Source organism: Spermophilus citellus, assembly GCF_964194105.1.
Source record: "Spermophilus citellus genome assembly, chromosome: 12".
NCBI lineage: Eukaryota > Metazoa > Chordata > Mammalia > Rodentia > Sciuridae > Spermophilus > Spermophilus citellus.
In genome coordinates this window covers 7,189,163-7,207,102 of record NC_138198.1, presented here as the reverse complement: position 1 = coordinate 7,207,102, position 17,940 = coordinate 7,189,163, and the positions used below count along the sequence as shown (strand labels likewise).

The following is a 17,940-nucleotide window of genomic DNA, read 5'->3' as shown; positions in this document are numbered from 1 at the left end:
TTTAAAAAAAAAAAAAAATTTTTCCCTTGGTAACCATTTCCCTGGTTACTTTCTTGGCTGATTTTCTGCACAAAGAACTGAAAGGCATTTATTCCCAAGGGAAGGAGTTATTTTAGATTTTACTAAGAAGTCAGCTAACATTTTCAACATTCCCTTCTTTCTTTGTTTTTAAAGAAAGCTCTGATTTTGTTTCATTTTCAGCTGGAGACTTAAATGACACCAAGAAAAGTCTACTTAGTTTAGATTTCCAGGTAAAAAAGCTTTAAATTTTAAGTTTCTGCTAAAGCATGTGGAATGGTTTTGATAGCTGGGTATTTTATGTGCAAATATGTTTAATTCTTGAGAAAATTAGCTCTTTACTAATAGATTTTAAAAGTTCGAAGTGTGCATTATTCTGTTTACTTGTTTCTTCCCCCCGACCCAGGATGACTACTTCCCAAGTATTTCAAACTTTATAGAATAAGAATTAAATTATTTTCATATATTCAGATAGAATTATGTGACTAGAAGTATAAATTTATTTGAAGAGTTCATTCTTTCTTGACTTTTAAGTCCTAAAAAACAAAGAATTAATAAAAGATGTTTTTCATTTTAAAACTGTTGGGTGATGAGAAGGAGAAATAATAGCTGATGACTTCAAACAGAAGGTAAAAATTCTAAATATTTTAGAATTTTACTTAAGAATTAATGAAAAACTTTGGAGAAAAATGATAAGTTAATCAAGTTTACAGATGCTATTTAATGTTGGGATAAACACAAAAGTGCTAAAAAGAAAAAACTTTACTGATAAAAATGATATTGTGATTAGAGTGTCATAAAATTTTAGCTCTGGAAACGTATTCACTCCACTGTAATGTTGCTTTTTGAGGCAAACATTAAATGTAAAGCAAAATTCTATAGGCCACTGAAAATAACAAGGACCTAAACATCAATTATAAAATTACTTTTAAGAGGTCATTTCATAAAATTCATTTAAAATTTTAATGAGACACTAATTTTGTCAAAATTAAGATACATATTTGTCAATTTACTTCTGTACATTTCTATTACATTTCTGGATAAGAAAAATGAGTCGACTTGAGGGACAAAGAGAGAATGAGCGATGTTACCGGGATGTGAATACTAGGGTCACAGCAGGCACACCCTCCTGCACACTCACGTAGGCCATGCCCTGGCAAGTGGGTGCTTCTAGGAGGCTGGGACAACCAGATGCCGGAGACCTTCCTGGGAGTTTGTCCTCGAGCTCTGAGATCAGGGCCTGCCTTCTCAAGACCCTCACCTTTCACAGGATAGTGGGTCTGCACATATGACTGTCAAACCAAGAAAATGTCAGTGTACACAGTTTATATCGTGCAGAGCATTAATGCTGTGTGTCCATCAGAGTTCACTTGCCTCCGCAAATTCTAGCTCTACTCTGCCCCACAGCTCAAATTTTTATATTGCTTTCCCCTGCTGCTAATGCTACTCCTTTTCAACATGCTACCTTGCTCTACGAGTTAACTTACAATTTCGGGTACCAATAGGCTTCTTTATATAGCCCATGTTAATTTTTCTGAAACTAAAGTAGATCATAAAAAGCTATTCAAGTATGTCATTTCAATGACCTACAGCAATGGATTTGACACCACTGCAGTAATTAACATACATACATGATGTATGAAGCTTACTGCTAAAGTGGACAGGGGCTGCCTCAGAGACTGTTGGCTGCTGAGCCAAGATGATGGAGTGGCAGGTCCATGCAGGTGAAACCTAACTTAGAGGGTGACTTTGGCAGAAGAAGTTTAGAATGACTGAGATTCAAGAGGGCAAACCAAAAGACACTGTGCCCCTTTTTCTCTTACAAAGTCCATAGAAATAACAGAAGATATGTTACAAACAAGTAAGTGCATGAATATAAATAGCTATACTGGGAAATAAGTGGATTCCTGGTGGGACAGAAACTAAGGAGTCCTTCATAGAGGGAAGATGGAATTGAGTTTAAAGAGGGAAAATGTAGCTGCCCCATGCCTGTAATCCCAGCAGCTCAGGAGGCTGAGGCAGGAGGATCGAGCGTTCAAAGCCAGCCTTGGCAATGGTGAGGTACTAAGCAACTCAGCGAGACCCTGTCTCTAAATAAAATACAAAATAGGGTTGGGATGTCCCTCAGTGGCCAAGTGCCCCTAAGGTCAATCCCTGGTAACCCCCCCCACCCCCAAAAAGGAGTGAAAATGTAGTCTTGAAAAGGCATAGGACAGAGCAGATAGTAAAGAGAGCTTGAAGGGAGAAGTTTTTAGTTAAAAAAAAAAATCCCAAGAAGGAAAAACTGAACAACAACAATAAACTATTTCTAGGCATATCATAGGAAAATTTCTGAATATCAAAGATACATTGAAAAAATTTTTTAAAAAATCATACGAGGAGAAATTTCTACAAAGGGATGTGAATCAGATATCAAGTCAAATGTCTCATCAACACTAAATAAGAAAATAATGGGCTGATAATCTGCAAAGTACTATGGAAAAACGATTAAAATAATTCTGAAACCATAATTCTATTTTCAATCACATAGAAAGTATTTTTAGACACATAAGAATCACAAACTTTTGCAACCTGTAACTTTTTCTAAGAGGATACATATTTCTGCAATAAGCAGCTACTCTTACAAGGCAAGTCAGACTCATTGTTCTGCTGACAATAACTAGGTAGGAAGATGAGAAAAACAACAGGACCAGTGTTTGGATTAGGCCTAAAATCCAGGGAGGTTTGGAAGAGCTTTTCTTCTGGAGCAATCTGTGGATTCCAGAGGAGGTGGCTGAGAATGTTAGCAGATCTTTAGAATAGTCTGATGAGGCAGGAGAGATATAAAAACAAAGAAAAGGGCCAAAAAGTGGGGGTGGTGAGAACAGTAGTGCTGGTGAAATTGACAGTTTCAAATGGGAACCAAAGTGTAATTATTAAATAGAAGGTCAGCTTCAAATAATTCAGTGTATGATTGGTAGTGCCCTCAACCTCATACCAAAAATGTAAATCTTTGGATAGAAAATACATAAATCCTATTTTTCAGTAATTTTCCTACTATGTCTGGCAGCAAATCAAAGGTCTTTAGGCAAATGAAGAAAAAGAACAACATGACTACAAGCCTAAAGAAATAATAGATGATAATAGAGAGTCCAGAAAACTATTCTTCAAACACAGACTTTATAGCAAACACGAAAAATATATTAAAAAAGTAAAAGACAAGAGTAAAAATTTCAACAGAATTGGAAACAATAAAAAGAAACAATAGAAGTCAATAGCTGGAGTTAACAGTACATAAACTACAGCTGAAGAGAGTATTAATGAACCAAAAGATGAGTGAGGAGAATGATTGAAGTAAATCGTGAAGCATCAGAACAAAAAGTATTAGGAGGCAAAGTGACATTGAAATCATAATGAGGAGGCTGTCACACCAGTAAGTGCAGTCATGACAAGGAGATGAGAGAAGCATGATAGACCTGTGTGCAAAGAGATAAGGGCTGAGATGGTCCTAAATTTGATGAACATTAGGACACAAATTCAGAAAGTCCTATGAATCCCAGATATGAGAATCATACCTATGTACATTGGAGCAAAACAGCTGAAAACCAAAGACAAAGAGAACATCTTAGCAGTCAGGGGGGCAAAAGTTTCTTTTAAAGAATTAATAATTAGTCTGAGATATGTCTTCTCAACAGAATCAACAGAAACAATAAAGATATAGGAAGAGTATCTTCAAAATGGTCTAGAAACACTTTTCAACCTAAAATTCTATATCCAGAAAATATATACTTTCAAAATGAAGGTGATATCTAAACATTTTCAGAAAAACAAAAAGAGAACTGATCCTCAACAGATCTGCACAGAAATAAATACTAAAAGATATTCTTTAACCAGAAGAAAAAAAAATCCTCAAAAAGACTGGCGATAAGGAAGGAGTGAGAAGAACTGAATAGGATAAATACGTTAGGTAAATCTGCGTAAGTGGCCTCAACTGCAGGGCAGGCCATACTTGGTAATGTCTGGAAACAGATTTGGTCGTCTCAACTGGTGGGGAGGTGCTTGTGGCATCTAGTGGGTTGAGGCCAGCAATGCTGTTAAATAGCCTGTGACAACAAAAGGCAGCAGCTCCTCAGGGAAAAAAAAAAAAAAAGAGTTACTAGCTCCAAATAATAGTGGCAAGGTTGAAAAAGATCTAGATGAACTTTGAGTACATAACGATGATAATAATCTTTTGAGGGTTTAAGATCTACCTAGAATTAAAAAACTAAGAGTGGCATATGTGCCAGGATGGGCCAACTGGAGTCAAGTTTGTACTAGTTTTTGGATTGTCCAGGAAAAGGACAAGGTACTAATTTATATTAGACATTGATAAGTCAAGGATGTACGTGGTAATTTCTACAAAAAAACGGAATAGTAGAAAGTATATCATGGAATGACAAAAAAAATGAAGTCAGTTAAAAAGAGAGCAATAAAATGGAAAAAGGAATATAGAATAAACAGGAAAAAAATAGAAAGCGAATCATCAAAAAGTAGGTTTAAACTCAAACATATCAACTATTACATTAAATATAAACAAGTTATATGTTCCAATCAAGATTCAAAGATTACCAGACTTCATTAAAAATGCTACTAATAAAAAAAGCGTATCAAAAATATAATAGGGCTGGGGATGTAGCTCAGTGCTAGAACACTTACCTAGCACACAGGAGGCCCTGGCCCAGCAACATAAAAATGAAAAAAAAAAAAAATAGAAAGGCTGAAAGAAAAATGATACAAAAAAAAAAGGATACACACATTAAGTATGTACACATTTATATAAAGCAGATATTAACCAAAAGAAAGCAACTATACCAACATTAGACAAAGTAGCTATTTTGGCAAAAAGCAGTACTAGAGATGTGAAGAATATTGATGTAATGATAAAAGTACCAGAAAGATAACAATTCTGCACTTGTAGCTACCTATAACAGGGCTCCAAGATTTATTAATAAGCTTGACCAAAGTGATTCATAAATGCTAAACTACATCAAAAAGTCAACCCAAAATAATATAGTTTTAAAACAACAGAGACTTTACTATTATTTGTAAATTAAAAATTTAAAAATAAAATTAAGAATACTTCTAGGTGATACATGATATATGCAACAATGCCATTTATGCTCAAATGTATATGTTCATTAGAAGGGGTCATGAAAGACATACTAAACTTGGGGTTGGAAAGCTGTAGCCCACAGACCAAATACTGTTTTTAAACAAAATGCCATCAGAACACAGTTATGCCTACCCATTTCCTTATTTTTAAGGGTTACTTTGTGGCTACAGTAACAAAGCTGAGTAGCTGTGACAGAGAACACTGGCCTGCAAACCCCAAAATATTTACTCTCTGGCCCTTAATGAAAACATTTGACTACCCTTGTACTAAACTATGAATTATGGTGAAGGCAACTTGTCTTTTCTGCCTTATAGACTTCTGTATCATTTTGGTTTTAAAAAATATGTATTGTTTTTCTAAATTTAAACACATTTTAAAAATCACTGATGAAAAATATTAAGAACTCAGGAAAAAAACTGTGAACATGGTTTTATCTTTAAATCTCTTTTTGGGGGGTACTGGGGATTGAACTCAGGGACACTCAACTACTAAGCCACATTCTGGCCCTATTTTGTATTTTATTTACAGGCAGGGTCTCACTGAGTTGCTTAGGGCCTCACTTTTGCTGAGGCTGCCTTTGAGCTCATGATCCTCCTGCCTCAGTATCCCGAGCCGCTGGGATTCAGGGAGGAGTGTGCCATTGCACCCGGCTTTTAAATCTCACATGGGCTATCATGTGGACAACAAATTGTATCTTAAGCTAAGGAGGAACTTTCTGCCAATGCTATGTGAATACAAGGTGAGGCCCAAGGAATTAGAGTTCCCCACTACAGAAAAGTGGATGATGTCAGAAGTTCAATCAAAGCAAGTTCCATAGAGCGTGCTAGGAACCAATAGAATCACCTAGACATAAGAGAAACACAACAAACTCCAGGGAGGTTCAGAAATCAAGGATCAGAATTCTGACTGCAGAAATTGCATGCATAATGTGGACAATGACACCAGCAGTAGTGCCATCTGCCATTAAGAATTTAAAGATTGGGCTGGGGATGTGGCTCAAGCGGTAGCGCGCTCGCCTGGCATGCATGTGGCCCGGGTTCGATCCTCAGCACCACATACCAACAAAGATGTTGTGTCCGCCGAGAACTAAAAATAAATATTAAAAATTCTCTCTCTCTCTCTCTCTCTCTCCTCTCTCACTCTCTCTTTAAAAAAAAAAAGAATTTAAAGATCAATATGGAGGATAATGAGTCTGGATTTTTCCTCTCTGACATGCAGTACAAGACTTGGAAATAGATCAAATGAAAACAAAGTCTTGGACTTGGGAGAAAACTTTGGGAAGGAGGTTACCATATGGAAATGATGATTATTTTGCACTGTTTCTTTTGATAACTAACCAAAGAAAGACTCCATCCAATTATAATTCATTATGTTTTGCCTATAGCAACATGTGATTGTCTTGATTAAAAGCCTAGAATAACTCTTTATTTCTCTAAATCAGGTTTCATGGACCTCAGCACAATTGATATTTGGGCCAGCTGATTCTCTGTTGCAGCAGGCTGCCCTGCACACAGTAAGATGTGTAACAGCAGCATTCCTGGCCTCTTCCCACTGGACACCTACATTGCCCTTCCCAACTATGCCTACTAAAAATGTCTCCAGAAATCGCCAAATATCCCCAGAGGACAAAATCCCTCCACAACTGAGAAGCACTGCTCTAAACTATGAGCTGGCAACCATTTGCTGTAAATGACTTTAGATTATGAGTCTTGATTGCAACTACTGAGCCCTGCTGCTGTAGACCTAACCATAAACAATACAGAAACAAATGAGCATGGTGTGTTCCAGTGTATATACTTTATGTACACTGAAATTTATTTTTATTTTTTAGTTATAGGTGCACACAATATCTTTATTTTATTTTTATGTGGTGCTGAGGATCGAACCCAGTGCCTTAGACATGCTAGGCGAGCGGTCTACCTCTGAGCCACAACCCCAGCCCTGAAATTTTAATTTCATATGATTTCATCTATCATAAAATGTTTTTTTTTTTTTTTAGCAGAGCAGGGAATCATATCCAAGGACTTGTATATGTTTGATAAGTATTCTACCACTGAGAAACATCCCAGCTATATATTTTTTTTAACTATTTAAAAACAACAAAAACATTTTAGCTTGAAGGTTGTACAGAAACAAGTTAGCAGGCCCAATGTGTCTTCTGGGCTGTAATTTCTCAGCCCTAGCTGCAACTACTATCAGCTCCATGGCCTACCTCCTAAGGTCCTACATGACATGATTTTCCCTCCCTGATTAAAATGTAGATCATACAACATTGTTAAGTACCTGGGACTAGTGTAGACTATGGCTTTTGTTAATACACAACTTAAATGTGTTACTTCCTCATAACATAAAGTGATAGTCCTGTCCAAGTGCAATAGCGAAGACAACTGAAAATTAAAGCATACATAAAGGTACCTGTAAAACTACTACCACAATCCAGAAAATGAACATCACCACCTTCAAAAGCTCCCTCATGACCTTTGGTGATTGCCACCTGTCTCACAGATAAACCCTCACCCCTGTCTTGAGGCAAACACAGACATGTTTTCACTACAGGGTAGTCTATACCTTCTACAGTTTCCAGATAAAATTAGAACTAACTTGTCAATTTTTAACCAAAACAGCCTGCTAGAATTGGTTTTGTGATAAGTCTATAGATTAATATGGGGAAGAATTGAGAATTTAACAACATTGAGTCATCTGATCCACATACATGGTATGTATTTCTACTTAGAGGTCTTCATTGTTTTTAGCAACACTTTTATAAGTTCCAAGATGAACACTGTGCCAATCTTTTGTCAGAAGTATTCTTTAGTATTTCACATTTTTATGCTATTATAAATGGTACTGTATTTTTTACTTCTATTTCTGATTGTAGTTAGTACATAGAAATGGCCTTGATTTTTGTAGATTGATCTTACATCCTAACACCTTGCTAAATTCTCTTATTAGTTGTAGGAGCTTTTTTGGTGAATTCCATGAGATTTTCTATATAAATGACTAAGACATTTGTAAATAAAGCCAGTTTTCTTTCTTTCTTTTTTTTTTCATTCTGGATGCATTTTCTAAAAAGGGCAGGTTTATAAGAATTAAAATCCTAGTCTTGGGCTGGGGATGTAGCTCAAGCGGTAGCGCGCTCGCCTGGCATGTGTGCGGCCCGGGTTCGATCCTCAGCACCACATACCAACAAAGATGTTGTGTCCGCCGAGAACTAAAATAAATAAATAAATAAATAAATATTTTAAAAATTCTCTCTCTCTCTCTCTCTCTCTCAAAAAAAAAAAAAAAAAATCCTAGTCTTCTTAAATGTTATAGGAAGACAAAATATATTTGGGTCTGTTAGTAAATATGCCCTGTTCCACATTAAAAATGTATTTTCTGCTGGGTGAAGAGGCACACACCTGTAATTCTTGCTGAGGCAGGAGGGTCATAAGTTTGAGGCCAGCCTCAGCAAGTTAGGGAATGTAGCTCGGTGGTGCTGCCCCTGAGTTCAATTCCCAGTACCAAAAACAAAACAAAATGAAGCCTCCCCAAGAACAACAATAAAAACTATCTGTTCAGAGATTATAAAATGGTATTTATGTACAATATGGACACATATTTTATTTCTTGAACTTGTATTATTATACTGGCTAGAAAATGCAGTAAAATGTTGAGCAGAAAGAAGTGCTGTGAACTGATGTCCTTGCATTGTGCCTGATCTTAAGTAGAAAAGATTGAATTTTTACTACTAAGTATGAGGTTAGCTGTAAGTTTTTTAAAAACGACAATTATCACAGGGATGACTTTTCCCTTTCATTCCTAGTGCTGAGATTTTATCAGGAATGGATGTTGGACTTTGTGCAGCAGCTCTCCATCTCAGGGTGGGCCTTGAGAGAACCATTGCTGAAGACTGCAGAAGGGCTGTCAGGATGGGGCAGCAAGTGGTGCATGGGGGTGGGGGTAGGGTGTGTGCATTTAAAAAAGGTGTCTCAGCTGACTTTTGAGAGGCAGTGGAAGTTGCACCAGCTTCGCTGGCAGAACTAATTGAAGTTCAGGGGAGCTCTGACTGCAGTCCTGGCAATTACCTGTGGAAATTTCTCTTTACCTGTCTATACTACCCAACTTCACTGGAATGCACCAGTCATCTGACCCAATGCTGATGGCTAAACTGTGCCTAAATACTTATTTTCTCAAAGTCCTTTTTTAGTTTCACAACATGCTTGGCCCTGCACTGGCCACTAGACCTGCCAATTAAGAGTTACTCTCTTTCTTTTGTTTATCACTGATGTCATGTCACTGTTACTTTTATGTGGTACAATCAGGTCATTCCCCAATAAATTAGAAAGCTAGAGAATAAGATATCAAAATAGAAAGACAGGAGCTGGGTGTAGAGGTACACACCTGTAATCCCAGCAGCTCAGGAGGCTGAGGCAGGAGGATTGTGAATTCAAAGCCAGCCTCAGCAAAGGCAAGGGACTAAGCAACTCAGTGAGACTCTGCCTCTAAATAAAATACAAAAATAGGGCTGGGGATATGGCTCAGCGGTTGAGTACACCTGAGTTCAATCCCCAGTACCAAAAATCAAAAACCAAACCAAAAAACAAAAAACCAAAACGACAGGTGAAATGGGTTGTAGGTGATTTCAGTCACAGAATGCCTTAGCAGACAGGTGAAGAGAAATCTCTTAAGTAATTGCCAAAAACCCAGAGCATAGTGAGGCCCAGAGAGGAGTCAGCTGACTGCAGCCCAGGTGCCAAGTCTGTCTTTGACAGTAATGAGCATTTTATTGGAACAAAGACATACTCATTCATTTGCATATCATCTGTGGCTGACTTTATGCTACAGTGGCACAGCTGAATAGTCACAACAGAGAACACAGTTATAATGCCTAAAATATTTACTATTTGGCCTTTTATGGTCCAAGTTTGCTCAAACCTGGTCTAGAGATAAAGATGTGAAACGTTCTTTGATTTTTATAGAAAAAGTCCAAATTTTGATTTGGCAGTAATATCATAGGATATAACCCATGCATCACATCAACATTATTTCTCAAAGCCTTCCTACTGAGGAATTACTAGCAATAACAAGCCAATTTTCAGGATAAAAATTCAGTCAGCACTAACTTTGAAATTTTGTTTCATTCTAGAAACCAGATTCACTAAAGCAAACATGAAGTTTGCAGTTTGGTTCTGTTTTGTTCTGCTTATCATTTTCCAACCTGACTTTGGACAAAATGAAGACACTCCTAGAAAGCAAAGGAGGAAGATGTATTATCGAAGACTGAGAAAAAGTTCCTCACTCAACCACAGGTCAAACAGACACTCTGGAATTCCACAAACAACTTTTGCACCAGTAGCAAGAACATTTCCCACAGTTCACTTTGATTACAGCACACAGGAAAAGTTTGAATCAATTTCAAGTTTTCCTGGAGTAGAATCAAGCTATGATGTTTTACCAGGTAAGAGAATAGTGTGAGAGAGAAAGAAGATTGGGAGAGGCAAGAGAGAGAGAGAAAGAGAACCTCCATGAAATTAAATTTTAAAAGAAAAATCCAAGTTAGCACACTTCCTAACTTTTGGTTTAATCTAAAAATGTACATTTTAGAATAATGTAAAAAAATTAATTTAAGAAACATAATTATACAAAATTATTGGAAAAATAAAAAAATTATCCTATCACTATGCTAATAAAATCAAAGCTATCATTTTGGGTTATTTCTTTCCAGTTTGAATGCATTTTACGCATTTTAAATAGTTATAATCGTAATTCAGCTAAATTAAAAAATATTTAAGGGGCTTCTTCATTTGTAACTACAGATTATATAGAACAGAAATAAATTATTTAAATGATTTTATGAACACACAGTTATTAAATATTTCAATCCAATTTTTTTTTCAGAAATGCAGTGAAAGCCACTGAATTTATTTTATAAAAAGACTAAATTACGGGCTGAGGTTGTGGCTCAGCGGTAGAGCGCTCACCTAGCACGAGCGAGACCCTGGGTTCAGTCCTCAGCACCACATAAAAATAAATAAATAAAATAAGGGTATTATGTCCAACTACAACTAAAAAATAAATAATAAAAAAGACTAAATTACTACCTTTTTAAACATTGAAAAGACTGGAAATACTGCTAAAGGTTTCAATTAGGTATTTTTAAAAACTAGTATTTAATGAACCACATTTTTCTAAGTTTATAAGAAAAAAGTAATTATAGGTATGTCACCATTAAACAGAACTTTGAAAAGACAAAAGAAAACAACATCATATAATTTTCTATGGCCAGTAATTCATACATTATCTCAATAAGACCAAATGCTTCTAAATTATTATTTCCATTGAGTTAACAGAAAAAAACATACCATTATCACAAAAACTGGTGATTTAGGCGACATTTACACCATAAGTGGGAAATGAGAGGCAAAGAAATCAACTAAAACAGTCATTGTTATAGAAGTGTATCCATAACCACTAAAGAAAGATAAAGTAAATTTTCTTAGTTAAGGAAAAAGATATCCAGGCTATAATAATAAAAAAATTAAAAGATCTAAAAGTAGTACACATAATGTGATCTCACATCTGTTTAAAAATTTATTTTCATATTTATTTATTTTTGAGATAGAGATCAGACTGAGCAACACAGCAAGACCCTAACTTGTGGGTTCCAGCAACCACCTTGCCTCAGCCTCTCAGTAGCTGGAATTATAGGCACATAATCCTCATAGCTCTATGCCCATCTGAAAAAAATTTTAAATATATGTAATATAGGATGATATGCATAAAAAGTACAGAAGATGTATATGAAACATTCTAAATTGTCAAAAAAATGTTTTCACAGTGATCTTAAAATATTTCTTTTTTTAAAAAATTTTTATAGCACAGAATACCTTTACTTGTTTATTTTTATATGATGCTAAGGATTAAACCCAGTGCCTCACACATGCTAGGCAAGCACTCTGCCACTGAGCTACAGCCCCAGCCCAAATATTTCTTTTTTTACTGTATTACTACAAATAACATAAACTTTACCATTTTAAAGTAAATTCAGTCGTATTTATAGTAAATTCACAATGACCACTATCTGTTCCTGAACATTTTCATCACCTCAAAAGAAAACCCTGGGGGCTGGGATTGTGGCTCAGTGGTAGTGTACTTGCCTTATGTGTGAGGCACTGGGTTCAATTCTCAGCACCATGTTTAAATAAATAAAAAATAAAGATCTATCAATAACTAAAGGAAAAAATATAAAAAAAAAACAAACCCGGGACAAAAAAAATCCTCATTCCTTCCTACCTACAACACTTGGCAACCCCTCATCTGTTAACTGTCTCTACGAATCTGCCTATTCTGAAAATTTCACATAAATGGAATCATACAATATGTGACATTTTTAGGCTCAGCCATGTTTACTATGTATCAGAACTTCATTCCTTTTTATAGCTGAAAATAATATTCCATTTATGGAAAATTACATTTTTTGTTTATTTATCCATTCATCACTTCATAGACATTTGGGTTGCTTCTACCCTTTGGCTAATGTGAGTAGTGTAGCAATGGACATTTGTTGAATTTTATTTGAACACCTGTTTCAACTCCTAGAAGTGAAAGTTCTGGGCCATAAGGTAATGCTAAATTTAATATATTGTTTTATGGCTGAGGCTGTAGCTCAGTGGTAGAGTGCTTGCCTGGCATGTATGAGGCACTGGGTGTGATCCTCAGCACCACACAAAAATAAATAAATAAATAAAGGTACTGTGTCCATCTACAACAAAAAAATATTAAAAAAAAATTTTAACTCTTATCATTCTAGTGAGTATGAAGTAGAAACTCATTGTGATTTTGATTTGTACATCTGTACTGACAAATAATGTTGGGCATCAGACTTTATGACTTACAGTCCATTGTTCATCTTCTTTGGAGAAATGTCTATTCAAGCTCTTTGCCCATTTTTAATTTTTTTTGTCATTGTAGATGGACAGAATGCCTTTATTTTATTTGTTAATTTTTATGTTGTGCTGAGGATTGAACCCAGTGCCCCATGCATGCTGGGCAAGCGCTCCACCAATGAGCTACAGCCCCAACACTCTTTGCCCATTTTTAAATTGTGTTGTCTTTTTCTCTAAAGATATATGTTTAGATAAGAGACCTTATATGACTTGCAATCATTTTCTCTCCCTGTGTATGCTGCCTTTTTATTTCTTGACAGTATCTTTTGTTTTCTTTCATTGCTTGTGTTTTTGGTTTCATATCTAAGAATCTGTTGCCAAACATGAGGTCATGAAGATTTACCCCTATATCTTCTTCAAAGAACTTTATAGTCTTAGCTTTTATATATTTAGGTTTTTTGATCCATTTTGAGTTATATTTTGTTTTTGGTGCAAGGTAGAAGTTCAACCTCATTCTTTTGCATATGGAAATCCAGTTGTCCCAGCACCACTTGGTGAAGAGACTTTCCTTTCTTCAGTAAGTGGTTTTTCTATCCTTCTTGAAAATTAATTGGCCATAGATGTGTGGTCTTTCAATATTCACACTAGCATAAGCTGGTCACTGTAGCTTTGTAGTAAACATTTTGTAGTTTCTTAAAATATGGAAGTGTGAGGCCTCTAGCTTTTTCTTAAAATTATTTTGGCTATTTTATATCCTTTATAATTCAATAAAAATTTGAAGATCAGCTTTTTCATTTCTGTAAAACAAACTGTTATGAGTTTTGAAAGGGTTTAGCTATAGTGCTTATAAAATTAGGGGGGAAAATCATGTTTATTTTTTTCCAGAGTGAATAGATGGGTGAGATTAGTTTATTTGCAAGTATCAAAATGAGAGACAGATAGGTCCTGAATGGGCTGAGACAGTGGCAGGGGTTGGGTAAAGAGGAGACCAGTGAGAGCTCATCTCGGGGTAGAATTTGAGGACGGTGGCTCAGATGGAGGAAAGGCATCAGCAATGATACCTGGGGTGGAAAGAAAATATTCCTTAATATTCTCTATTACAGCTAGCTGATACGGGGTTGCAGATAAGTGGACAAGCATAGGTACAGAAGTGAATATACTAAATACCACTGCACTGTGCACTTTAAAAGGGCAACTATTATGGTATGCAAATTTTATTTGAATAATATAAGAACTGGAAAAGAGACAGCTGCAATGTCTTACTGAGATGTCCACAGAAACAGGCTGTCTGTTTCACCTTTCCCGTGTTTATATCCACAAGCATGGGATGTGGGTGGTTACTGGTGCTATTCCAGCTCTCTGGGGACGCCATAGAACTGCACTGCTTCCCCCTCTGAAGTTAGATATAGCCACACAATTTGCTTTGGCCAGTACGATTAGACACTTGGAACTCAAGTGTGATTTTCAACCTCTTTCTTATCACTGTGGCAATCTGGGAAGCCTGCTTGTTGTCAAATTGAACAAGAAACAACTGAGATTTAGAGGTTGTTCCTTCTGTTGTGTAACTTAGCCTATCCTGAAAGACAGGCTGAATGTGTGGTTCACAGTCAAGTTACCATGGGGAGATCATTTTCAGAGGCTTAGTGAAAGCTGAAAAGACAGCCAGTGAAAAACATTTCAGACGCCCTTTTTACCCTGTGTACAAATGTTTACCGTGTGCACACAGATTCTGCTCTTGGCCGGTTATATCAGTTTGACTTCACATCTTGCCCACGTCCATTCACAAATGCTGGTAACTACTTAAGAAATTTAAATGTGTTATTATTCTCTTCTAGGAAAAAAGGGACACTGCTTGGTAAAGGGCATAACTATGTACAACAAAGCTGTATGGTCTCCTGAGCCCTGCACCACCTGCCTCTGCTCAGATGGAAAAGTGCTCTGTGATGAAACCATGTGCCACCCCCAGATGTGCCCCCACACTGTTGTACCTGAAGGGGAATGCTGCCCCGTCTGCACTGATACTGGTACAGAGATTTATCCAAAACAAAACATCACATGTGTCTTTAACTTCTACTTGTTTTTATTTTGTCATTACTTTAAGCTGTAAGTGATGATGAACTAGCTATCAACCTACTTAAAATAAGGCACAGTGCTCATAAACACAGAGTCTTAGGAAGTATGTAGGCAGGGTATAGAACATCATGACTGTGACTCTACTAGAGTAGGACCAGACTACATTCCACATGTGACTTCTAGCTTTAAACATACAGTGACAGAATTTTTACAGTAGACCATGGGTTATTATGAATTAAGCACTTTGGTCTGATCTGTACAGGCATTATCTCACTTAATCCAACTCACCATGGGTACAGTTATCGTTTCAAATCAAGATACTGAAGTCATGAGAACAAAGCTTCAAGTCTCCTGGCTATTCCCAAACACTCCAGGGCAGCACAGGAACCTGCTTCATGGCCTGAGTAATCTCCAGGGAAATACAGGTTTTGTGTGGAGCAGTTTTCTTAGATCCTCACTGACCCCTCTCCAGTGAGGCTGGTACCTAACCAAGTAGAGGTCCTTTGGAGGAAGGTCCAGTCCTCTTGTGAGAAAAGCCAAGTCAATGACTTGTAAAAAGAAACAAGCACTTTTTAAATAATTTGAGAGGGAGAGATAGAGACATTTTCTCTTTTCTAAAACCCGGCAGAGTGCTCCTACAGAAGTACACAGTTATTCACAAAGTAAGTATCTATAAAAGTCTTGCCAGCACGAACTTTAGAATATTTAGGAATTGTATTTTGCTTCACCCTGCCAATTACTTACTAAAACATGCTTTGTCAAAAATGTTAGAAAATAAAAGTGTTTAATGAAAATGATTCCTTGGAGTGAAATACAAGGTCTATAGGGCAAGATCCAGAAATTCTCAGACATTTTTCAAAGGACATGGAGTACTTTTGAAATGTTGTAGTTATTTTGGAAAAATAAACTTGGATATACAGGAAGGATTTTAAATACTTCAATATGATAGTTTTCACTTCCCTTACTTTTTCCTATTCTCCTTCTACATGCTTTGTTAGAGATGTGAAAAAATAACTGACTTTATAATATATGCTGAATTAATACCACAAGTAATTTTTCCAAGTGATTATATTTTTTAAGTTCTTTTTAGGGGTAGTTTGTATATAGTATTATGTGAAAGAAGAAAGATGATTAATTTATAAATTTTGATGGATGAAAACCTAGGCACTGTGAACTCACTTTTCCTTAGAACTCTTTACTTAAGGGTAAGACTGAATCTAAAACCTACGTCACATTTTCTTCACTTCCTGCCAAAGATATAAAACTAAATACAAGTGTAGATCTGTTTTCTATGATCCTTCTCTCACCGTCATGGAATGATGAGCAGCACTCCTGTGCATATGTCTAAGTTAAAACAATACCACTTAGGGCCAGGACATCCTTGATGATAAAACTGATTTATATAGAGTCCAGAAAAGACAGAACTTTTTCTTTCTTTAATTTGCAGTATTGGGGCTTGAACCCTGGGTCTTGCACATGCTAGGCAAGCTCTCCCTAGCCCCCCAAAAGAGAATTTTCTGTCTATAATTCTGAATTTCAGAGCATCCCATCAGGCCCAAGGAGCTAAAAGAAAATTGGATGAAAATAATAATAAATCTATAAATAAAAACTATAAGCAAGGAAAACATGTAAGTTTCACCTTTTAAAATAAATATCTGATAGCAGGCTATAAATTCTTACATTATCAATAGCTCCAATTAATGGAACAGTATCTATTTTAAAGGAATCACATCTGATCATATCACAATATCACAACAGCATTACTTTCCACTTTGCATCATGTGGCAATATTATTCCCTCTTCAGTCACCAGATAAGATAGTGTTAAATTCTAGCCAAAATAAGTGCTAAGTTATCTAATGTAGAAACTAGTACTAAGACCCATCCCCCCCCCCCCCCGGCCCCAAAAAATTTCAAAGTGGCACTCAAATATTGGAGGGAATAATATTTACTAACCTCAGTTTCATTATGATTTTTTTCCTTTTATTAACATCCTCAACTTGCCCCTGCTACCTGCTCTTGCGTGGTCATTAGTCTCCTATTCCCTACTCAGTGGTAAAGTGTTAAATGATAGAAATGAATTTTCTGGTGATTCTTCAGAACAAAGAGAACCTACCAATATACTTCATAAGCCACCTCCTCAGGTGGAAATGGACCAAGTATTCAGAAAAGAAGCACTTGAATCTGAGGAGGATGAAGAAGTTAAAGAGAATGGGCACCAGGAAGAGACTACTGGGCACCAGGAAGAGACTACTGGGCACCAGGAAGAGACTGTTGGACCCCAAGACCAGGGCACGCTTCACAGTGAGGAGGAAAGCAGGAGACGGAGGAAGCCAAGCCCTGGGGAGGGGAGGCCAGCACACCCGTGGCTCTACCATGGAAGGGGGGAGGAGGAGGAGGAAGAGGAGAATGAAGAGGAAGGAGAGGAGGAAGAAGAGGAAGATGCTGTGAGAGGAGATGTGTTCCGCCTGCCCTCCCGGTTCGCCACTGCTGCTCCCCGTAGAGGCAAGCCTCGCCTGCCCAGCAGCTGCTCCCTGTCCTACAGGACCATCAGCTGTGTCCACACAGCCCTCAGCCACATCCCACCACTCACAGCACCAGAGATAACAAGTCTGGAGCTCCTTGGTAAGAGATGTTGACTTGTTTTATTTTGTGCTTTAGATGTAAATGGTGACTCTCACTGCTCAACGCATGTTTTACATTTTAATTTCACCAGAGACTAATTTCATCACACATGTGTTCTTTGCAGAAGACAGATGCTCACCATAGAACAGCTCAGTTAGGTGGAAAGCAAACTTCAAACCAAATGATGTTTTTCCATGGATCTTTTAAAAAAGTCACTTTTAATGAG

At 36.8% G+C, this 17,940-nt stretch overlaps 2 protein-coding genes across 9 annotated transcripts in view; one reads left to right on the top strand and one right to left on the bottom strand.

The window, feature by feature from the left end:
* Positions 1-17,940, bottom strand: part of CENPP (centromere protein P) — a 231,925-nt gene that overhangs the window by 53,468 nt on the left and 160,517 nt on the right. The gene's annotated exons all lie outside the window — the stretch shown is intronic.
* ECM2 (extracellular matrix protein 2) overlaps positions 1-17,940 on the top strand; it is a 33,445-nt gene that overhangs the window by 551 nt on the left and 14,954 nt on the right. Inside the window, exons 2-6 of one of the 7 annotated variants that reach the window (XM_081263530.1) lie at positions 202-251; positions 6,591-6,662; positions 10,278-10,589; positions 14,853-15,041; positions 17,124-17,714. In XM_081263530.1, coding sequence (XP_081119656.1) covers positions 10,301-10,589; positions 14,853-15,041; positions 17,124-17,714 — 1,069 coding nt within the window. In that variant the 5' untranslated portion in view covers positions 202-251; positions 6,591-6,662; positions 10,278-10,300. The other 6 variants (XM_081263528.1, XM_081263534.1, XM_081263529.1 and 3 more) reach the window with 6 other exon arrangements.